The following is a 24,646-nucleotide window of genomic DNA, read 5'->3' as shown; positions in this document are numbered from 1 at the left end:
ACATATCAGGCTACAAGATAAAGGTAAGTAGAATTGTCGGCAACAGTGTACCCCTCCCTGATGAACTTGATGCATTCTATGCCTGTTTTGAGCGAGAGGCTGTCATCCACCCTGGAAGCCTCGGTCAAACCGGTATCCAAGGTCACCATCGCCGATGTCAGATCAGCCGCCTTGAAAGTTAACCCACGGAAAGCGACTGGCCCGGATTGGGTACCTGGACGAGCACTCAGATCCTGCGCAGACCAGCTGGCAGAGATATTCACAGACATCTTTAACTTCTCCTTACTCCGATTTGGGCTTCCTACGTTCTTCAAGAAGATGACATCATCCCTGTGCCAAAGAAAAGCTAGGCAATGTGCTTTAATGGCTACCGCCTAGTGGCTCTGACATCCATCATTGTGAAATGCTTTGAAAGGTTAATCATGGCACTCATCAACTCCGGTCTCCCAGACTACTTGGATCCACAACAATTCACTTATCGCCGCAACAGGTCCACAGAAGACACCATCTCCCTGGCCCTACACTCAACCCTGGAACACCTGGATAACAAAGGCACTTATGTCGGACTCCTATTTATTGACTACAGCTCAGCCTTCAACACCATTATTCCTATGAAACCCATCTCCAAACTCCATGGCCTAAGGCTCGCGTCCTCCCTCTGTGACTGGATCCAAGACTTCCTAACCCACAGACCGCAATCAGTAAGAATCATAGAATCATAGAATCCCTACAGTGCAGAAGGAGGCCATTCAGCCCATCGAGTCTGCACCGACCACAATCCCACCCAGGCCCTACCCCCACATATTTTACCCGCTAATCCCTCTAACCTACGCATCTCAGGAGTCTAAGGGGCAATTTTTAACCTGGCCAATCAACCTAACCCGCACATCTTTGGACTGTGGGAGGAAACCGGAGCACCCGGAGGAAACCCACGCAGACACGAGGAGAATGTGCAAACTCCACACAGACAGTGACCCGAGCCGGGAATCGAACCCGGGACCCTGGAGCTGTGAAGCAGCAGTGCTAACCACTGTGCTACCGTGCCGCAACTACACCTCCTATGCGATTATCCTCAACACAGCAAGGCTGTGTCCTCAGCTCCTTACTGTACTCCTTATACACTTAAGACTATGTGGCCAAATTCTGCTCTAACTTCTTTTTCAAGTTTGCTGATTTACCATAGTGGATTGGATCTCAAACAATGACGTGACGAAGTACAGGAAAAAGATAGGGAACCTGGTGAACTGGTGTGACGACAATAATCTCTCCCTCAATGTCAGTAAAACGAAGGAGATGGTCATCGACTTCAGGAAACAAAGTGTCGACATCAACGGTGATGGAGTGGAAATGGTTGACAGCTTCAAGTTTCTCGGTGTTCAGTTTACGAATAACCTGTCCTGGTCCCTTCACACTGACGCTATAGTTAAGAAAACCCACCAACGCCTCTACTTTCTCAGGAGGCTAAGGAAATTCGGCATGTCTACCACGACTCTCACCAATTTTTACAGATGCACCATAGAAAGCATCCTTACTGGATGTATAACAGCTTCGTATGGCTCTTGCTCTGACCAGGACCACAAGAAATTATCAAGGATTGTGAACGTAGCCCAGTCCATCATGCAAACCAGCTTCCCATCCATTGACTCCGTCAACACTGCCTGCTACCTCGGGAAAGCAGCCAGCATAATCAAGGACCCCATACATCCCAGACATACTCTCTTTCACCTTCTTCCATTGGGAAAAAGATACAAAAGTCTGAGAACACATACCAATCAACTCGAGAACAGCTTTTCCTGCTGTCGTCATACATTTGAATGGACCTACCATATAATTAAGCTGATCTTTCTCTACACTGTATCTGTGACTGCAACACAGGCTCTGGGGCAGGGGTGAGTAAAGAACAAAGAACAAAGAACAGTACAGCACAGGAAACAGGCCCTTCGGCCCTCCAAGCCTGTGCCGCTCCTTGGTCCAACTAGACCAATCGTTTGTTTCCCTCCATTCCCAGGCTGCTCATGTGACTATCCAGGTAAGTCTTAAACGATGTCAGCGGGCCTGCCTCCACCACCCTACTTGGCAGCGCATTCCAGGCCCCCACCACCTTCTGTGTAAAAAACGTCCCTCCGATATCTGAGTTATACTTCGCCCCTCTCAGCTTGAGCCCGTGACCCCTCGTGATCGTCACCTCCGACCTGGGAAAAAGCTTCTCACTGTTCACCCTATCTATACCCTTCATAATCTTGTACACCTCTATTAGATCTCCCCTCATTCTCCGTCTTTCCAGGGAGAACAACCCCAGTTTACCCAATCTCTCCTCATAGCTAAGACCCTCCATACCAGGCAACATCCTGGTAAACCTTCTCTGCACTCTCTCTAACGCCTCCACGTCCTTCTGGTAGTGCGGCAACCAGAACTGGACGCAGTACTCCAAATGTGGCCTAACCAGCGTTCTATACAGCTGCATCATCAGACTCCAGCTTTTATACTCTATACCCCGTCCTATAAAGGCAAGCATACCATATGCCTTCTTCACCACCTTCTCCACCTGTGTTGCCACCTTCAAGGATTTGTGGACTTGCACACCTAGGTCCCTCTGTGTTTCTATACTCCTGATGACTCTGCCATTTATTGTATAACTCCTCCCTACATTATTTCTTCCAAAATGCATCACTTCGCATTTATCCGGATTAAACTCCATCTGCCACCTCTCCGCCCAATTTTCCAGCCTATCTATATCCTGCTGTATTGCCCGACAATGCTCATCGCTATCTGCAAGTCCAGCCATCTTCGTGTCATCCACAAACTTGCTGATTACACCAGTTACACCTTCTTCTAAATCATTTATATATATCACAAATAGCAGAGGTCCCAGTACAGAGCCCTGCGGAACACCACTGGTCACAGACCTCCAGCCGGAAAAAGACCCTTCGACCACTACCCTCTGTCTCCTATGGCCAAGCCAGTTCTCCTTGTATCCCATGAGCCTTAACCTTCTTAACCAACCTGCCATGTGGGACTTTGTCAAATGCCTTACTGAAATCCATATAGACGACATCCACGGCCCTTCCTTCATCAGCCGTTTTTGTCACTTCCTCAAAAAACTCCACCAAATTTGTAAGGCACGACCTCCCTCTTAGTAGCAAAAGGACAATCCACGGGGTGAGGGTGGGGAGTGTTGGTGGGGGTTTGTGGCAGGTGTGAAGATTGCAGTGTATGGGAGACGCTATATTCTGCACATTCTTCTTCTCCCCATGTCCCCATACCAAAACGGTATGTTTTGAATGTATAGCGTGCAGGAAACTACTTTTCACTGTATCCCAATAGTTGTGCCAATAATAAAGCAAATCAACACTCCACTCTCCCATATACACTGCGTTCTTCACACCTGCCACCAACCCCTGCCAATACCCCCCTTGTAGATTCTCCTTGCTGCTATTCACCCTGCCCCAGAGCCTAGTGCCGTGATACCCTTTGTCTGTCAGTAAAGGCTGGCTCTCTCTCTCACTGTTTGGCAGATGGTCCCAACCGAATTAGTTGAGAAAGAGTTTTGGCGACTTGTGAGTAGCATTGAGGAGGACGTTATTGTGGAGTATGGTGCTGACATTACCTCAAAGGAATTTGGCAGTGGATTTCCCGTCAAAGAGAACAAAAGAAGACTGATGCCTGAAGAGGAGGTAAGGGTTTATTGTTGTGCTCTTCCTGTTTCTCCAGCTCACCACCCCATAAAAGCACATGGTGTTAATCAAAGAGGTAATGTGGTAATCTTGGCTGAAGGAAACTATCTTTTTTCCCAAAGTTTGCCCTATTACTACTGTTTGCAAACAGCATGACCAGTGTTCGAACTGCAGGCATTCTGAACTATCACACAGAAATTTGCCATGTTGAGGTTACTTGCAGGTCATTAACTCACTGGAAGTAGCAACACACCTTCCAGTTGAATATTACAGGAAACAGCCAGATAGTTTGGCTCGAGTTTGCTGGATGTGTTCCAGAGGCTGGAGCTGCAGATAGTGTGGCCTACTGCATGGGAGGTTGGAGGTCCTCACTTTGTGAAACTTCAATAGGTCCATGAAAATTGGAAACATCCGTTTGGAAGAATTCCGCATTCAGTGGCAGACAGCAAGCTGTGTGATACTGGACAAATTTTGGCGGCACAGTGGTTAACAATGCAGCCTCACGGGACCTGGGTTTGATTTTGGCCTTGGGTGACTGTGGAGTTTGCATGTTCTCCCTATGTCTGCTTGGGTTTCTTCCTGGTGTTTCCCCACAGTCCAAAGATGTGTTGGTTAGCAGGATTGGCCATGCTAAATTGTCCCTTAGTGTCTGGGGATGTGTGGGTTGGGTGGATTGGCCATGCTAAATTGCTCCTTGGTGTCCTGGGATGTGTCGGGTGGATTGGCCACGCTAAATTTGCGGGGTTACAGGGAGGGAGGTCTGGGTGAGATGAGCTTTCGGAGAGTTGATGGGCTGAAAAGCCTTTTCTGCACTGTAGGGATTCTATGTTGCTGCAATAATCACTGTTAAGTGTCTCTTATTTAGTTTGATTGATTTCCCTCTGCTGCCAGATTGGTTCATATCACCTTTTGCCGGGAAAAGAATGAGCATGCGAGAAACAGCTGAAGCTGCTTTGGAGCTCTTTAATGTAGTTATCCTTGCAGCACTGCAATCTACCTAACTATACCGACCCAGAAATTGCCTCAAACAGATTTTAAAATTCTCCCTTTATGTAACTGAGCTGTAGCAGTTTGCAGATATCACATTTACCCGTAAAAATCTGGATGTGACAGCAGCATTCCTTTTATTCCCAGTTTGAGTGGCAAATTTACAATATAAATCTAGTTTTTCAGGAGAGCTAAAACTGGACTAGATGATCTAGAAAGACCCATTCTGTAAATTGGTCCACTGAAGGTAGTTGAATTTTAAGGAATTAATCCTGCAGGAACCTTTCTCATTTTACCATGCCATTTTCATCCCTCAAATATCTACCTACCCAACACTCCTGTCTGCCCACATATCACCTCTGCCTTACTCCCACCTCTGCCCTACTACCTTCTCCTTGCTCTCTGTTCCATGTTTCACTCTCTGCTTTCATGCTCCATCATTTCTCAGGATTACGCTAATTCTGGTTGGAACTTGAACAACATGCCTGTCCTGGAGCAGTCCGTACTGACTCACATCAACGCAGACATCTCTGGGATGAAGATTCCTTGGCTTTATGTGGGAATGTGCTTCTCCTCCTTCTGCTGGCACATTGAAGATCATTGGAGCTACTCCATCAACTATTTGCACTGGTTTGTAACTCAGTTTGCCAGGTGTATCACATGGTTTTGTCCAGTCTGACATATCTAACTTACTAAGTTTAAGTGTACCAATTTAAGACACACAAAATGAGCACTTTCAACAATCCAATGTTGCTTTTTTGAGTGCCATAAAACCTGCCATTAAAAGTAGAACTAGTTTAACGTTGTGCAAATTCTGCCAATTATTTTTGTTTCAGGATTGTTTCACTGCAGTGAACTGTGCAGGATGTACCAGTGTTACAGAGAAGGGAGAGAGACAAACTGACCTTTTTTTCCCTTGCTGTCTGTCTGTAAGCAGAGGTTTTAATTAGTGCAGGGTCGGATTAAGACAAGTCAGCATGGATTTAGTAAGGGGAGGTCGTGCCTGACAAACCTGTTAGAGTTCTTTGAAGAGATAACAAATAGGTTAGACCAAGGAGAGCCAATGGATGTTATCTATCTTGACTTCCAAAAGGCCTTTGACAAGGTGCCTCACGGGAGACTGCTGAGTAAAATAAGGGCCCATGGTATTCGAGGCAAGGTACTAACATGGATTGACGATTGGCTGTCAGACAGAAGGCAGAGAGTTGGGATAAAAGGTTCTTTCTCAGAATGGCAACCGGTGACAAGTGGTGTCCCGCAGGGTTCAGTGTTGGGGCCACAGCTGTTCTCTTTATATATTAACGATCTAGATGACGGGACTGGGAGCATTCTGGCCAAGTTTGCCGATGATACAAAGATAGGTGGAGGGGCAGGTAGTATTGAGGAGGTGGGGAGGCTGCAGAAAGATTTAGACAGTTTAGGAGAGTGGTCCAAGAAGTGGCTGATGAAATTCAACGTGGGCAAGTGCGAGGTTGTACACTTTGGAAAAAAGAATAGAGGCATGGACTATTTTCTAAACGGTGACAAAATTCATAATGCTAAAGTGCAAAGGGACTTGGGAGTCCTAGTCCAGGATTCTCTAAAGGTAAACTTGCAGGTTGAGTCCGTAATTAAGAAAGCAAATGTAATGTTGTCATTTATCTCAAGAGGCTTGGAATACAAAAGCAGGGATGTACTTCTGAGGCTTTATAAAGCACTGGTTAGGCCCCATTTGGAGTACTGTGAGCAATTTTGGGCCCCACACCTCAGGAAGGACATACTGGCACTGGAGCGGGTCCAGCGGAGATTCACACGGATGATCCCAGGAATGGTAGGCCTGACATACGATGAACGTCTGAGGATCGTGGGATTATATTCATTGGAGTTTAGGAGGTTGAGGGGAGATCTGATAGAAACTTACAAGATAATGAACGGCTTAGATAGGATGGACGTAGGGAAGTTGTTTCCATTAACAGGGGAGACTAGGACGCGGGGGCACAGCCTTAGAATAAAAGGGAGTCACTTTAGAACAGAGATGAGGAGAAATTTCTTCAGCCAGAGAGTGGTGGGTCTATGGAATTCATTGCCACAGAGGGCTGTGGAGGCCGAGACGTTGAGCGTCTTCAAGACAGAAATTGATAAATTCTTGATTTCTCGAGGAATTAAGGGCTATGGGGAGAGAGCGGGTAAATGGAGTTGAAATCAACCATGATTGAATGGTGGAGTGGACTCGATGGGCCGAATGGCCTTACTTCCGCTCCTATGTCTTATGGTCTTATGGTCTTAATTTCTAAAATTGGCTGTAGCATGTTTCCCCAAACCCTCTGTTTGTAAAGTAAATTTTAATGTGACTTGTGCCAAACTCATTTTGGGTTAAATCAGAAATATTGTTTATTCATATGTTCAAACCTGAGGGATTGGGGTCAGCAACTAAAGGAGATAGGAAAGAAAGGAATATTGCAACTAGGAGTAACATAAAACAAAATTAAACTAAAGACATGCATATTAGAGTATTGCTGAAAAGAGATTTTGTCAAAGCTTTTCAACTTGCACTCATTAGGAGGATCGCAAGAATACCAATTTTGGGGGAAACAAGTTTATGGAGTCATAGAGGTTTACAGCATGGAAACAGGCTCTTCAGCCCAACTTGTCCATGCCACCATTTTTTTTAAACCCCTAAGCTAATCCCAATTTCCCGCATTTGGCCCATATCCCTCTATACCCATCGTACCCATGTAACTATATCTAAATGCTTTTTAAAAGATAAAATTGTACCCGCCTCTACTACTACATCTGACAGCTTGTTCCAGATACCACCCTCTGTGTGAAAAAATTGCCCCTCTGGACACTTTTGTATCTCTCCCCTCTCACCTTAAAGTTTTAGACTCCCCTACCTTTGGGAAAAGATATTGACTATCTACCTTGTCTATGCCCCTCATTATTTTATAGACCTCTATAAGGTCACCCCTCAGCCTCCTATGCTCCAGAGAGAAAAGTTCCAGTCTATTCAGCCTCTCCTTATAACTCAATCCATCAAGTCCTGGTAGCATCCTAGTAAATCTTTTCTGCACTCTTTCTAGTTTAATAATATCCTTTCTATAATAGGGTGACCAGAATTGCACACAGTATTCCAAGTGTGGCCTTACCAATGTCTTGCACAACTTCAACAAGACGTCCCAACTCCTGTATTCAATGTTCTGACCAATGAAACCAAGCATGCCGAATGCCTTCTTTTCACCACTCTGTCCACCTGTGACTCCACTTTCAAGGAGCTATGAACATGTACCCCTAGATCTCTTTGTTCTGTAACTCTCCCCAACGCCCTACCATTAACTTTATGTAAGCTGTTGTTCCCCTGACATTGGTATTCTTGCGGTTGTCCTGATGAGTGCAAGATGAAAAGCTTCAATAAAATGTCTTTTTTAACATTGCTTAAGTTCTGTACAATCAAACAACTATTTATATGGATATTAATTCTCGTGAATATCAAGAGTCCAGTGAGGGTCCCTTCACGTAGGAGTTGAGGATCAGGTGGGTTCAACTCGCTGAAAGCAGGAGTTGCCAAATTCCTTCAAAGTTGGTGATGAAATAGCAAGATGAGGTTGGTATGGAGATGTCTGCTGTACAATTGATGACAGGAATCTTCCAGGAAATCAGACTTCGGGGAGGTTTAGACTTGGGACAGACTTTGTTGCCAACCGAGAGTCTGGTTTTGGTGTTAACAGGTTGGATGTTTAAGAACAGATTGCCCTGGGAGTCCAGGAATGTAACATAGATCATGAAGTGTTGTCAATTGATGACTCAGTTTCAAGTTCAGTCAGGTTTGATGCCTCTGGTTAAAAAACATTGTTTATATTGGGTGATGGATGGTGGCTATCAGGAATGACTAGGTTTGATGGCCATCTCTTTGTTATAAGTCCAGGCTGGGAGACTGACTGCTGCTCCCTTGTTTTGTTGATTTGTAATGGGTCCACACAATGATAGGTGTGAGATTCCACAAGAGATTCCACATTCCTTGCAGCAGCCATGTTTTTGTTCCAGCAAAGTCCAGTTTGAAATAAGTATAAAGTAAGATTTGATTTACACAGCCTATGATCTCTCATGCCTTATCGACATAACATCAGGATGTACAAATTTGTTTTGAGTGAGTTTGCTTGGATGATCAGTTTGAAGGGAATGAAGTAAGAAGTCCATGGGGCCTTTCTTTCCAATTTCTGTTCACCAGGCCCTTCAATTCCTCTAGCGTGTTCAGTTTTGCTAACTTAATTGATATTTGAAACAGAGTCATGTGACTGAAGAATTTTTTGTTGCGAGATCTTTTAGGGGAAACCTGAAGAGTTGCCATGGTGCATGCTGTAGATTGCGTACTTCAGGCATAGTGTGTTAATGTTGCGGGGGTTGGATACTGAGTGGAAGGTGCTCATGCAGGAAACTGTTTTATCCAGGATGATGCTGGGCTTCTTGAGCATTTCTATGGCAGGTAAGGGGGTAAGAATTCCATTACCGTACAAATTTCAGCCTTGTTGGTAGTGGTAAGATTTTTAGGAATCTTGGATGAGCCTCATTACTCCCCATATTCCAACTTTACTGTCATCTTTTTACTGCTGCACTCAGCCAAAAGTACGTTTTTGTGATGTTGAGGATAATTGGGCAATAAAACAGTGGTTTTTCACCCACTGTGAATAGTTTTCCTTTTGCACGTACACACATTTGTTTATCTTGTATCTGAAAGTATGTCCCATTGTTACAACATAATTTAGCTGATAACCCAGGGAGTGCCTGAGATCCCAGTGTGAAGGAGCTGGATTAACATCTGAAATTTAATTAGCATACCTTGGGGTTATCATTAAAAGTTAATAAAAATCTCTCTTGATACCCTTTGAAGAATTCCATTGTCTTTGCCACATATTTGCAGCATAGAAGGATTACGGAGATGTGACTGTGGTAGAATCATACAACACAAAAAGAGATGCCATCGTGGCTGTGCTGGCTCCCAATTCAATCACTACCCTACTTTATATTCATAGCCATTTGATTTCTCCCTTTCAAATATCTATCCATTTCCCTTTGAAAGTTGCTATTGAGTCTAGGTTCCAATAGTGAGTGAAAAAATGGTCTTCTCCGCTTTGGTTCCCTGGTTACTCACCCTCCTACCATTGGAAGCAGATTTACATTATTTAATATCTTTAGATATTATTGAATATTTTAATACATTTTATATCCTTTAAGCTGAATCAGTTCTGCAGAGAACAATTCTATCTTCTCTATTACTCCACATAACCATCTCTCATCCTGCTACAATTCTAGTAGATCTCCTCTGCGCCTTCGCCAAGGCCTGAAATCCTCCCTAAATTGTGATGCACAGAATTAGACATGGTTCTCCAGCTGAGATCTGATCAGGGTTTTGAGTTTAGTCTAATCTTCTTGCTTTTATATTCTTTGTGGCTGTTTATAAAGCCAATGCTCTTTTTAGTAGCCTTCTCAACTTGTCTTGTCAGCTTCAAAGATATGTACACATTCACTCCAGATCTCTGTATTGTTTTGTATGATATATTTTACAATGCCAGTCCTCTTTTTCCCTCATTGGTGGTGGCTGGGAAGACAGAAAGACTTGGGGAAGTTTGTTCTGATTATTAGTGTTATAAAGCAGAGGTTGATTCCCCCCACTCTGAGAACTAATACCTAACCACTCAGAGGAGCACCTTGCCCTATAATCTGCAAAAAAGTGTGAAGTGGTACGATCTACTCTTCAGCAACTTTTAGTGGTAAAATCAAAATAACTCCCTGACACTCTAAAATCAATGAGTAACAATTTATTTATCTAACTAACAGTGAACAAGTTAACTAAACTATTAACAAACTGAATAAAACATGATTCTAATAAACACAATTCTGTTCCAACAAATGCAATTCCCACTCATTGACAAAAAATAATAATTTTAGTCACTCTAAGTTGTAGAGCAATCAGGTTTTGTGTTTTCTGGAATATTCTGGGCTGCCTTGTTGATTTTTCTTTCTTCTTTGCTATCTAGATGACGCTTTGAGCTGTGGCAGGTGGCCTCCCTCCTTGTCCCACTGCCCCCTTCCTTTTATACCTATGATGACATTTCAATATTCGCCACAATAGGATTGGTCTTAGGTTGCCAAAACCAGCAGATTTAAATTTAATAGGTTGCTGGTACATAACTGCCTGATTCAAACTGATTGGCTAAATTCAAAAGCCTGTAAGCCTGTTGCCTTGGTAACACTGCTGCTTGGCCTTTCGATACAAATGTTTCATTTTGGGTGCACTGTGCATGCACGTTTAACCTCTAAGCACAAAAAAGCACATCACCTTCTAATAGAACCATGCAATGCTTTCTCCTCTTATCATTTTACAATTTTACAAACACCAAATTCTAACATTCTATGTTCTACAATTAACCTACAATTGCTCTACTCAACTTCGCAACATTAGACAAGTCTGAAATTGTAATCTAGTGCCTGATGTGACCATGCTTTTTCATTGAACCAATTGGTTCAACAAAGCAATGTAAAAGATAAAATGCTGTTACATTTTTTTAACAGTCATTGTGGTTCCTGCCTCAGCTTTGTAAGTTGTCTTTGTAAAGTAAGATTTTCTCCATGGTGTAAAACGTGAAGAGCAATATTGTTTGACTTTCTTTAACAGGGGAGAGCCGAAGACTTGGTATGGTGTGCCGGGCTATGCTGCTGAACAACTCGAGCTTGTAATGAGAAAACTGGCTCCAGAACTCTTCCATTCTCAACCAGATCTGCTGCATCAGTTGGTGACCATCATGAATCCCAATATTCTTATGGAGCACGGAGTCCCGGTATGTTCTTCCCTTCCCTTTTGCCTTCTTTACTCAGCTTGTGTCTAATTTGTTGAGAAGATGTCATGGGAAGAAATGAACACTGGATTCTGGGTTGTATGTCTAGCTTTGCAGCCTGGAGCTGCACCTTTTTATGCATTCTGTAGTTTTATTGTTTATATCTTTTATTGTTCATGCCAGTTATATTCTGCAAAGTCTTATTTGAATGAGTGCAAAGAAAATCTTCCTATTTATTAGTGATGTAGTTTAACTCATTAACTTGCAAATTAAACTATGTTTTTTTATATGTTTCTCTCATACTTGTCCAGTCCATTCAAAATAAACTTTACCTTGCAAGTGAACTCATGGGCACTTGCTTTTGTGACCGTTGTGAGCTGGGACAGGGAAAATTAGCCATGTCTGTTCTGACCTGACCAGATGTACATATGTGTGTACTTTCCAGGAAAAATTATTGGATCGCGATTGAGAAATTTTTAATTGCCCTCCTGGCTCGTTGATGACGCTAATATGCAATCAAGCCATACAGGACTAATGGTCCCAGTTTGTGCTGACTTTTGTTGGTAATCTGTAGTTAAGGAGAATGAAATTAGTAATTTCTGCTGAGATTATATTGTCAATCTTCATTTTTCACTCTTAGGTGTTCCGAACAAATCAATGTGCTGGTGAGTTTGTGGTTACTTTCCCAAGAGCCTATCATAGTGGATTCAACCAGGGCTACAACTTTGCAGAAGCAGTGAATTTCTGTACTGCAGACTGGGTATGTTTCACATCTTCTAGAAAATGTTTTTCAGCAAGTCCGTGCTTCAGCTATGCAGCCAAGTTGGATAGTCATGCATCAGGAATCTTGGCTTAATATAGATAATTATTGAGTACAGACTTCGAAAGATGGTATAGTCACTCAGTTCCCTCTAAGCATTCAATCTAATCTTTGTTTAGTGAATACTATCTGTGTTACACCTGTAAACAATAATTATTGGACACATTTAGCCCACATAGTTTGATTATTAGCATGATGGATAATTGACTGATATAAATTTCAGATAATCATAGAATCCCTACAGTGCAGAATGACGCCATTTGGCCCTTCGAGTTTGCACCGAGCATATTACCACCCAGACCCTATTCCTGTAATCCCTCGTAATTTACCCTCCTAATTTCCCTGATATTAGGGTTAATACTAACATGGCCAATCAACCTAACCCGCACATCTTTGGATTGTGGGAGGAAACCCACGCAGACACGGAGAGAATGTGCAAGCTCCACACAGACAGTGACCCGAGGCCGGAATTGAATCTGGGTCCCTGGCGCTGTGAAGCAGCAGTGCTAACCACTAATAGGCACAGTCTATGCTGTTTGATGCTTAAATGGGCAAGGAGTAATAGCATGTTGGATTGCAGGTACTGTTTCTCCACAGGTGAGATCCCATATCAACTAGGAACCCTGAATAGAAATTGCAAGGTAATGTATGCAAGGTTGGAATGTGCAAAGGATTCACTGAGGGCATCATTTTGTCTGCAGCATCCAACTCAAATGCAGCACACCACTTAACATCATGCCCTACCCATATGCTGTCACACCCTACATCACTTACATTCTATGGGAGGTATCAGAAGAATTTGTCAATGCAACTTTGTGCACCCAATGTCAGCATTGAGTATTCCCAAGTGAAGGGTGACAATAACCAAGTACAGGGAAAGCGCACTCCAATGCCCCAACCTCAGCTCCCCTGACTGTGCTTAGTAATGCCATTATAGCTTCAGACGGGAGAAGACCTTCAGCCCATCCATCTAATATATTCCATTGGTGCATTTTTTTCAGAAGTCTGCATTCTATTTTTGGCAAGAACTTATCTAGTTCAGTTATACTCCTTTGAGGTTTCTTGTTCTACCTTTGCTAATAATCTGTTACACGTACATACCACTCTGTTAACTAAAAAAGAAGTTCCTCAAATTCCTATTTTCTTTTATTGTCCTTAATTTATAAATATAAATGTGCTTGTGTTTAAATTCTGAATATGGCCAAAACGTTTACTTCAATTCAATTTGTCCAAACATTTTTCAGTTTTAAGCACTTCCATCAAATCCTCTCTGTCTTCTTTCAAAAGGAAAGTTGCAAGGTAATCCGTCTTTCCTTTTGCATCATTCCGCTTTCTTTGTACTTCACCAATGGCTGAAGATTGTTTTAAAAATAGGGTGGTCAAACCTGCACACACTTTTTGAAGTTTGCTCTTGGGAAGTGAGCATTTCTGGCCAGTCTATCCTCAATTACCTTTGAGAGCACAGTGGCTGCGGTCCATGTGGTGTTAGAGAGTAAAACTCCTGCAGCAATGTCTTGGGCTGAGATGATTGACCTTCTTTTCCCTTGCGCTAGGTATGACTCCAACCAGTGAAGATTTATACCCCATTTGCATTGACTTCAGTTTTCCTAGGGCTCTTTGATGTCACACTTGATCAAATGCTGCCTTGACATCAAGGACAGTTACTTTCATGTCACCTCTGGAACTGAGCTCTTTTGTCCATGATTAGATCAAGGCACTAGTAAGATCTGGAGTGGCCCTGATGGAACCCAAACTGAGCGTTAGTGAGCAGGTTATTGTTGAATAAGTGATGCTCGATAGCTCTGTTGACGATCCTTTCATCATATAACTTGTGGTCAAGAGTTGGTTGCTAGGTGGCTGGGTTGGATTTGCTTTTTGTATGAGCAGAAGATACTTAGACAATATGGGAACACCACCACTTGGAGGTTCCTCTTCAAGTAACCCACCATCTTGGACTCGGTAATATATCACCTGTCGCTGGGTCAAAATCCAGGAACTTCCTCCCTAAGAGCACTGTTGTTTGTACCTACACCACATGAACTGCAACTATTCAAAACGAAGCTCACCAACACTTCTTGAGCATTTAGGGATGGGCAATAAATGCTGGCCTAATTACTGATGTCCACCTCCCATGGATTAAAAATATTGCTGTGTAGATACCAGTGTTGTAGTTATACTGTTATCCTTGGCTAGGGGCGCAGTTGGTTCGGGTTACAAATTGTGGTTGTATGCAATTCTTCTGTTGATGGCCACAATGCCCCATGGATACTCTCTTTTGATCTGAAGATCTGTTCTGAATTTATCTCACTTAGTACTTTGTTAAGGCCACATAGCTCGCTGAAGGGTGTCCTCAGTCTGAGTAGCTGTGTGGTGGTCATTGCTAATGGAACTATCACGAACAGATACAGCTACAGGTAAATTGGTGAGTACAAGGGCAAGTGTTTTTTTTATTCATTCATGGGATGTGGATGTCGCTGGCTAGGCCAGCATTCATTGCCCATTCCGAATTGTCCTTGAAAAGGTATGGTAAGCTGCCTTCCTGAACAGCTGTAGTCCTCGAGGTGTCAGTACACCCACAGTGCTGTTAGGAAAGGAGAATTTTGATGAAGGAACAGTGATGTAGTTCCAAGTCAGGATGGTGTGTGGCTCGGAGGGGAACTCGCAGGCAATAGTATTCCTTGCATCTGTTGCCCTTGTTCTTCTAGATGGTACACAGTGCTGTCACTGTGCATTGGTGGTGGGTGCAGTGAAGGTTGGAGGTGCTGGTTAGGATGCCAATCAAGCAACTTCCTTACCTACGGATGCTGGCCTGTTGAGTTTTTCCAACTTTCCCTGATTTTATTTCAGAGTTCAACATCCACAATATTTTGCTTCTAAGCAACTTTGTTCTGCTTCTTGAGTTTTGTTGGAGCTGCACTCATTCAAGCAAATGAGGAGTATTCCATCTCATTCCTGACTTGTTCCTTGCAGATGGTGGACAGGCTTTGGGGAGTCAGGAGGGGAGTTACTCTCAGGATATTGTAGGATTCTCAGCCTCTGACCTGCTCTTGTAACCACAGTATTTGTATATCTAGTTCAGTTCAGTTTTTGGTCAATGCTAACCCCCGGAATGTTGATAATGGGGGAATCAATGATGATAATGACATTGAATGTTGAGGGTAGATGGCTAGATCCTCTCTTGTTGGAGATGGTCATTGCCTGGCACTTGTGAGCACAAATGTTACTCTTCAGCCCAAGCCTGGATATTTTCCAGGTTTTGATGCATGTGGGCATGGACCAATCATGAATGGTGCTGAACACTGTGTTATCATCAGCAAACATCCTCATTTCTGACTTCATGATGGAGGGAAAATCATTGATGATGCAACTGCAGATGGTTGAGCCTTGGACACTTAGCCAGGAGCTGAGTGACCCTGGCGGAACCAAACTGAGCATCCATGAGCAAGTTATTGCTGAGTAAGTGCCGCTTGATAGCGTTGTTGATGACCCCTTCCATCAGTTTACAGTCATAGAATCATACAGTCATAGAGGTTTACAGCATGGAAACAGGCCCTTCGGCCCAACTTGTCCATGCCGCCCCTTTTTTTAAACCCCTAAGCTAATCCCAATTGCCTGCATTTGGCCCATATCCCTCTATACCCATCGTACCCATGTAACTATCTAAATGCTTTTTAAAAGACAAAATTGTACCCGCCTCTACTACTACCTCTGGCAGCTTGTTCCAGACACTCACCACCCTCTGGGTGAAAAAATTTCCCCTCTGGACACTTTTGTATCTCTCCCCTCTCACCTTAAACCTATGCCCTCTAGTTTTACACTCCCCTATCTTTGGGAAAAGATATTGACTATCTAGCTGATCTGTGCTCCTCACTATTTTATAGACCTCTATACGATCACCCCTCAGCCTCCTACACTCCAGAGAAAAAAGTCCCAGTCTATCCAGCTCTCCTTATAACCCAAACCATCAAGTCCCAGTAGCATCCTAAATCTTTTCTGCACTCCCTCCAGTTTAATAATATCCTTTCTATAATGGGGTGACCAGAACTGCACACAGTATTCCAAGCGTGGCCTTACCAATGTCTTGTACAATTTCAACAAGACGTCCCAATTCCTGTATTCAATCTTTGCTGCTTTCTGATATCGTGTGCGCAGCCAGTTTCCTGGGCAATGTCAGGCGCACGGAGGGGAGGGGGTTGGGGTCCGAATCACTTATTATCATAGAACGGGTGTCACGTTCTCAGGCCTCGCTCAGAGAAGGACTTCTTGATGACCGTTGTCTTGGAGGAGATGCCGGTGGCAAGAAGAACCCAATCGAGAGCAGACTGATGGCGTAATAACTCGCTGGGTTAGATTTGTCCTGCTTTTTGTGGACAGGACATTGGGCAATTTTCCACAGTGCCAGGTAGAGGCCAGTGTTGTAGTTATACTGGAACAGCTTGTCTAGGTTCTGGAGCATGTTTTCAGGACTATTGCCAGAATGTTGTCAGGATCCATAGCCTTTGTAGTATCCAGTACCTTCAGCTGTTTCCTGATATCACGTGATGTGAATCAAATTGGCTGAAGACTGACATCTGTGACGCTGGGGACCTCTGGAGGAGACCGAGGTGGATCATCCACTCAGCATTTCTGGTTGAAGATATTTGAAAATGTTTCAGTCTCATCTTTTACACTGATATGCTGGACTCCCCCATCATTAAGGAGGGTATTTATGAAGCCTCCTCTTCCAGTGAGTTGTTGTTTAATTGTCCATCACCATTCACAGCTGGATGTGGCAAGACTGCAGAGCTTAGATCTGATCTGGTGATTGTGTGATTGTTTAGCCCTTTTACTTGTTGTTTTTTCTGTTTGACATACAAGTGTTGTAGCTTCACAAGGTTGACACCCTATTTTTAGGTATACCTGGTGCTGCTCCTGGCATGCCCTCCTGCACTCTTCATGAACCGGGGTGATCCCTCAGCTTGACTAACCTGTGAAGTCACTCTCCCAATCTTACTAAGGAGGATTTTGCAAGATTGACAGGTCTGGGTTTGCTGTTGTCATTCCCAGTGCCAAGGTCAGTGCTGGATGATCCACTTTTTGTAAACATTGTAGCAGTTTGATACAACTGAGTGGCTTGCTAGGCCATTTCACAGGACACATAAGAGTCAACCAAGGGGCTGAAATTGCATGTAACTAGACCGGGTAAGGATGGCAGATTTCCTTACCTGAAGGACATTAATGAACCAGATGGGTTTTTATGACGATCATCAATGGTTTCGCCAATCCAGAGAGTAGTTTTTAATTGTGGATTTATTAGAATCATAGAATCCCTACAGTACAGAAAGAGGCCATTCGGCCCATCAGGTCTGCACCGACCACAATCCCACCCAGGCCCTACCCCCATATCCCTACATATTTACCCACTAATCCCTCTAACCTACGCATCACAGGACACTAAGGGCAATTTTAGCATGGCCAATCAACCTAACCCGCACATCTTTGGACTGTGGGAGGAAACCGGAGCACCCGGAGGAAACCCACGCAGACACGAGGAGAATGTGCAAGCTCCACGCATACAGTGACCCAAGCCGGGAGTCGAACCCAGGTCCCTGGAGCTGTGAAGCAGCAGTGCTAACCACTGTGCTACCGTGCCACCCAGTTGAATTTGTATCCCACCAGCTGCGGTGGTGGGATTGAACTGAGCCTTGGATTATTATTCCAGTGACACCACCATTACGTCACCACCCCCTGAAGATTTTCTCTCTTGCAGCTCTCAGCCATGGGCAGACCCATCTTACAGATATGTCCCACAGGACTCAGCCAGCTCAGTTTGTAATGATGCTGCCAAGCCACTCTTGGTAAAGGTGCTAGAAATCCCCCACCCAGAGTATTTTTTGTGCCCTTGCCCTCAGTGATTCTTCCGATTGGTGTTCAATATGGAGGAGTACTGATTCATCAGGTGGGGGCAGGCATTAGTTGGCAAGCAGCAAGAGGTTATCTCACCTCATGCCAGGAGGATTCATGAGATCTGGAGTCAAAGATATGGATCCCTCCCAGATCCTCTCGAATAACACTGTGCTGCTACGTTTGGTGGGTTTGTCCTGTAAATTTATTTTGTATCCATCTTTAGTAATACTGAGGCACTGTGCAAAATATACACATTAGTTGGATATGTGTTTCTTAACCCTTTGATTAAAAAGCTACATTGCAAACAGATGGAACATTTAATATTTGAGGTCAAAGAAATCATTGTCCAAATCATTTTAAATTGGGAGAGGGGAGTGTGCAGCGGGACCCGGGTGTCCTGTTCACCAGTCACTTAAGATAAGCATGCAGGTGCAGCAGGCGGTATAGGAGACAAGTGATATGTTGGCCTTCATTGCGAAAGGTTTCGAGTACAGGAACAGGGATGTGTTGTTGCAATTATACAGGGCCTTGGTGAGGCCACACTGAGAGTATTGTGTGCAGTTTTGGTCTCCCTTTCTGAGGAAGGATGTTCTTGCTCTCGAGGGAGTGCAGTGAAGGTTTACCAGGCTGATTCTGGAGATGGCGGGACTGATATATGAGGAGAGATTGACTAGGTTAGGATTGTTTTTGCTGGAGTTCAGACGAATGAGAGGGTATCTCATAGAGACTTATAAAATTCTAATAGGATTAGACAGGGTAAATGCAGGGAGTCCAGAACCAGGAGTCACAGTCTGAGGATTCGGGGTAGACCATTTAAGATGGAGTTGAGGAGACATTTCTTCACCCAAAGAGTGGTGAGCCTGTGGAATTCATGACCACAGGAAGTAATTGATGCCAAATCATTGAATGTATGGGGTAGTAACTCGCTGGGTTGGATTTGTCCTGCTTTTTGTAGACAGGATATTGGGCAATTTTCCACAGTGCCGGGTAGATGTCAGTGTTGTAGCTATACTGGAATGGCTTGTCTAGGGGTGTATTCAAGAGGTGGCTAGATATACCACTTGGGGCGAATGGGATCAAAGGTATGGGGAGAAAGCAGATTAGGCTATTGAGTTGGACGATCAGCCAAGATCATAATGAATGGCAAAGCAGGCTCAAAGGGCCAAATGGCCTCCTCCTCCGACCGTCTATGTTTCTATGCAACTCAGACAGGCATGACTATATAGAAATATAAAAAATAGAAGTAGGAATAGGCCATGCGACTCTTCGAGCCTGATCTGCCCATTCATTTTGATCATGGCTTATCATGAGATTCAATATCCTGATCCCGCCTCCCCACCCCCCCGACACCCCGCAACCCCATATCCCTTGATCCCTTCAGCCCCAAGAGTTATATCTAATTTCGTCTTGAAATCTCACAGTGTTTTGGCCTCAACTACTTGCTGTGGTAGTGAATTTCACACATTCAACACTCTGGGTGAAGAAATTTCTCCTCACCTCAGTCCTAAAAGGTTTACACCTCATCCTCAAACTATGACCCTAGTTCTGGACTCCCCCATCATCAGGAACATTTTTCCTGAATCTACCCTGTATAATCTGTTAGAACTCTAAGTTTTATGAGATTCCCTCTCACTCTTTGACTTCGTCGCTCCTCATGACAGACCTGTCATCCCAAGAATCAGCCAAGTAAACCTTTGCTGTACTTCCTCTATAGCAAGGACATCCTTCCTCAGATAAGGACACTAACTACACACAATACTCCAGGTGGCCTCACCGACCCCCTATACAATTGCAATAAAACGTCTTTATTCCCATACTCAAATCCTCTCGCTATGAAGGCTAACATACCATTTGTCTACTGTACCTGCGAACTTACTTTCAGTGACTTGATGCACGAGGATACCAAGGTCTCGCTAAATATCCACCTCTCAATTTACACCTGTTCAAATAATAATCTGCCTTCCTATTATTGCTACCGAAGTGGATAAACTCACATTTATCCATATTGTGCTGCATCTGCCCTGTACATGCCCTCAGCCTGTCCGAATCACACTGAAGCATTTCTGCATCCTCCCACCCAACTTTGCATCATTTGGAGATAATACATTTAGTTCCCTCTTCCAAATCATTAATATGTAATGTGAACAGTTGCGGTCCCAGCACAGATCCCTACGGTAGCCCACTCGTCACTACTTGCCAATCAGGGAAAAAAGACCCATTTATGCCAACTCTTTGCTTCCTATCTGCTAATCAGCTTTCGATCCATCTCAAATCACTACCCGTAATCCCATGCGCTTTAACTTTACATAGTAGTCTGCTATGTGAAATCTTGTTGAAAGCTTTCTGAAAGCCTAAATAGACCGCATCCACCAGTTCTCCTTAGTCAACTCTACAAGAATCATAGAATTCCTACAGTGCAGAAAGAGGCCTTTCGGTCCATTGATTCTGCACTGGCACCTACCCAGGCCTTATTCCCATATCCCCACATTTTTACCACACCGATCTCAACCTATATATCTTCGGACACTAAGGGCAATTTAGCCTGGCCAATCTACCTAACCTGCACATCTTTGGACTGTGGGAGGAAATCATGCAGATATGGAGAGAAACTGCAAACTTCACACAGTCACCCAAGACCGATTTGTTAATAAGTGGGAATTGTATTTATCTAAACAGCATTCCATTAGAATTGAATTCAGTTTGTTAGTTAACTTGTTCACTGTTATTTGATAAATACATTGTTACTTGTTGACTTTAAAGAGAATGTCAGGGAGTTATTTTGATTTAACCACAAAGTTGCTGAAGATCAGATCGTACCACTTCACACTCACTTTTACAGGTATGTGTTAGTTCTTGGAGGGGGGGATCCATCTCCACTTCATAACAGATCCTTTTTCTTTACACAGAGTGGTAGGTGTCTGGAGCGCCAGGCCACCTGGGTCCCTGGCACTGTGAGACAGCAATTCTAACCACTGTGCCACCTACAAGTTACATCTTCCAAGAATACCTATAGATTTATGAAGCATGATTCCCCTTTTGCAAATTCATGTTGATTTTGTCTGATTAAACCACTGCTTTCCAAATGCTGAGTTATGAAATCCTTGATAATGGAGCAACTTTCCCAGTACCGACATTAGGCTCACTGGCATATAGTACCATGTTTTCTCTCTACCTCCATTTTTGAATAGCGGGCTTACATTAGCTACCTCCAGCTACCTGTAGGAACCAGTCCAGAGTCCAAAGAATTTTGGAAAGTAACCACCAGTAGAACATAGAACAGTATAGCACAGGAACAGGCCTTTCGGCCCACGATGTTGTGCCGAACATGACGCCAAATTACACTAATCCCTTCCACCTGCCCTTGGCCCATATCCCTCGATTCCTTGCATATTCACATACTTATCTGAAAGCCCGTTAAACACCCCTATTGTATCTGCCTCTATCACCACCTCTGGTAGCACATTCCAGACACCTACCACTCTGTGTAAAAAAAAAAGGATCTGTTATGAAGTGGAGATGGATCCCCCCCTCCAAGAACTAACACGTACCTGTAAAAATGAGTGTGAAGTGGTACGATCTGCTCTTCAGCAACTATTAGTGGTTAAATCAAAATAACTCCCTGACATTCTCTTTAAAGTCAACAAGTAACAATGTATTTATCTAACAGTGAACAAGTTAACGATTAACAAACTGAATAAAACACAATTCTAATGGAATGCTGTTTAGATAAATGCAATTCCCACTTATTAACAAAAAATAGAATTTTAGTTGCTATCTCAATTACAACCGGGTTTTGTGTCTTCCGGAATATTCTGGGCCTTCTCTGTTGATTATTCTTTCCTTTTTGCTCTCTAGATGAGGCTTTGAGTTAAAAGCTATGAGCTGTGGCAGGTAGCAGTTGCTCTCCTCCTCTGTCGCACTGCCACCTTCCTTTTATACCTATGATGACATATCAATATTCCCCAGATTAGGATTGGTCATAGGTTGCCAAAACCATCAGATTTAAATTTAATAGGTTCTTGGTATCTAAGTGCCCAATTCACATGGGCTGAATTCAAATAATTCAAATGCCTGAAAGCCCGTTGCCTTGGTAACCCTGTTGCTTGACCTTCTGATACAAATGTTTCATTTTGAGGCACTCTATCTGCACTTGCGTTTTTAACTTTCTAAACACAGAAAAAGCACCACCTTTTTAAAGGGACCATAGTGCTTTTTCCCTAGTATTTTACAATTTTTAAAGTACCAATCTACAATTACAATTGGAGGATTGTGGATGTGATTCCTGTATTCAAGAAAGGGAATAGGGATACCCCAGGAAATTACCGACCGGTGAGTCTAACCTCAGTGGTTCGTAAGTTGATGGAGAAGATCCTGAGGGACAGGATTTATGAACATTTAGAGAAGTTTAGTATGCTCAAAAGTAGTCAGCACGGCTTTGTCAAAGGCAAATCGTGCCTTACGAGCCTGGTGGAGTTCTTTGAAAATGTGACTAAACACATTGACGAAGGAAAAGCGGTAGATGTGGTTTACATGGACTTCAGCAAGGCGTTCGATAAGGTCCCTCATGCAAGACTTCTCAAGAAAGTGAGAGGGCATGGGATCCAAGGGGCTGTTGCCTTGTGGATTCAGAACTGACTTGCCTGCAGAAGGCAAAGAGTGGTTGTAGACGGGTCTTTTTCTGAATGGAGGTCGGTCACCAGTGGAGTGCCCCAGGGATCTGTTCTGGGACCCTTGCTGTTTGTCATTTTCATAAATGACCTGGATGAGGAAGTGGAGGGATGGGTTGGTAAGTTTGCCAACGACACGAAGGTTGGTGGTGTTGTGGAAAGTTTGGAGGGATGTCAGAAGCTGCAGCGTGACATAGATAGGATGCAAGACTGGGCGGAGAAGTGGCAGATGGACTTCAACCCAGATAAATGTGTAGTGGTCCATTTTGGCAGGTCAAATGGGATGAAGGAGTATAATATCAAGGGTAAGACTCTTAGCAGTGTAGAGGATCAGAAGGACCTTGGGGTCCGGGTCCATAGGGCTCTTAAATCGTCCTCGCAGGTAGAGGAGGTGGTTAAGAAGGCGTATGGTGTGCTGGCCTTCATCAATCGAGGGATTGAGTTTAGGAGTCGGGAGATAATGATGCAGCTTTATGAGACCCTTGTCAGACCCCACTTGGAGTACTGTGCTCAGTTCTGGTCGCCTCATTACAGGAGGGATGTGGAAATGATTGAAAGGGTGCAGAGAAGATTTACAAGGATGTTGCCTGGATTGGTTGGCATGCCTTATGAGGATAGGCTGAGGGAGCTCGGTCTTTTCTCCTTGGAGAGACGAAGGATGAGTGGTGACCTGATAGAGGTGTACAAGATGTTGAGAAGTATAGAAACATAGAAAACTACAGCACAAAACAGGCCCTTCGGCCCCACAAGTTGTGCCGAACATATCCCTACCTTTTAGGCCGACCTATAACCCTCCATCCCATTAAGTCCCATGTACTCATCCAGGAGTCACTTAAAAGACCCTATTGAGTTTGCCTCCACCACCACTGACGGCAGCCAATTCCACTCGCCCACCACCCTCTGTGTGAAAAACTTCCCCCTAACATTTCCCCTGTACCTACCCCCCAGCACCTGAAACCTGTGTCCTCTCGTAGCAGCCATTTCCACCCTGGGAAAAAGCCTCTGAGAGTCCACCCGATCTATGCCTCTCAACATCTTATATACCTCTATTAGGTCTCCTCTCATCCTACGTCTCTCCAAGGAGAAAAGACCAAGCTCCCTCAGCCTATCCTCATAAGGCATGCCACTCAATCCAGGCAACATCCTTGTAAATCTCCTCTGCACCCTTTCAATCTTTTCCACATCCTTCCTGTAATGAGGCGACCAGAACTGAGCACAGTACTCCAAGTGGGGTCTGACGAGGGTCTTATATAGCTGCATCATTATCCCCGGACTCCTAAACTCAATCCCTCGATTGATAAAGGCCAGCACACCATACGCCTTCTTAACCACCTCCTCCACCTGCGGGGCCGATTTTAGAGTCCTATGGACCCGGACCCCAAGGTCCTTCTGATCCTCTACAGTACTAAGAGTCTTTCCCTTTATATTGTACTCCTTCATCCCATTCGACCTGCCAAAATGGACCACGACGCATTTATCTGGGTTGAAGTCCATCTGCCACTTCTCCGCCCAGTCTTGCATCCTATCTATGTCCTTCTGTAACTTCTGACATCCCTCCAGACTATCCACAACCCCACCAACCTTGGTGTCGTCGGCAAACTTACCAACACATCCCTCCACTTCCTCATCCAGGTCATTTATGAAAATGACAAACAGCAAGGGTCCCAGTACAGATCCCTGGGGCACACCACTGGTGACCGACCTCCATTTAGAAAAAGACCCATCTATACCCACTCTCTGCCTCCTTTGGGCAAGCCAGTTCTGGATCCACAGGGCAGCAGCCCCTTGGATCCCATGCCCTCT

General features: G+C 44.1%; 1 protein-coding gene across 2 annotated transcripts in view; it reads left to right on the top strand.

The window, feature by feature from the left end:
* The window catches only part of kdm5a (lysine demethylase 5A), a 323,208-nt gene that overhangs the window by 124,254 nt on the left and 174,308 nt on the right, over positions 1 to 24,646 (top strand). For both annotated transcript variants that reach the window (XM_078220321.1, XM_078220322.1), the window contains 4 exons: positions 3,516 to 3,674; positions 5,110 to 5,291; positions 11,311 to 11,473; positions 12,111 to 12,230. In XM_078220321.1, coding sequence (XP_078076447.1) covers positions 3,516 to 3,674; positions 5,110 to 5,291; positions 11,311 to 11,473; positions 12,111 to 12,230 — 624 coding nt within the window. The remainder of the gene's footprint in view (positions 1 to 3,515; positions 3,675 to 5,109; positions 5,292 to 11,310; positions 11,474 to 12,110; positions 12,231 to 24,646) is intronic.

This window comes from Mustelus asterias, chromosome 9 (assembly GCF_964213995.1).
Source record: "Mustelus asterias chromosome 9, sMusAst1.hap1.1, whole genome shotgun sequence".
In the NCBI taxonomy this organism is placed as follows: domain Eukaryota; kingdom Metazoa; phylum Chordata; class Chondrichthyes; order Carcharhiniformes; family Triakidae; genus Mustelus; species Mustelus asterias.
Note: the sequence above shows the minus strand (reverse complement) of the source record. Positions and strands in the feature narration are given on the sequence as shown.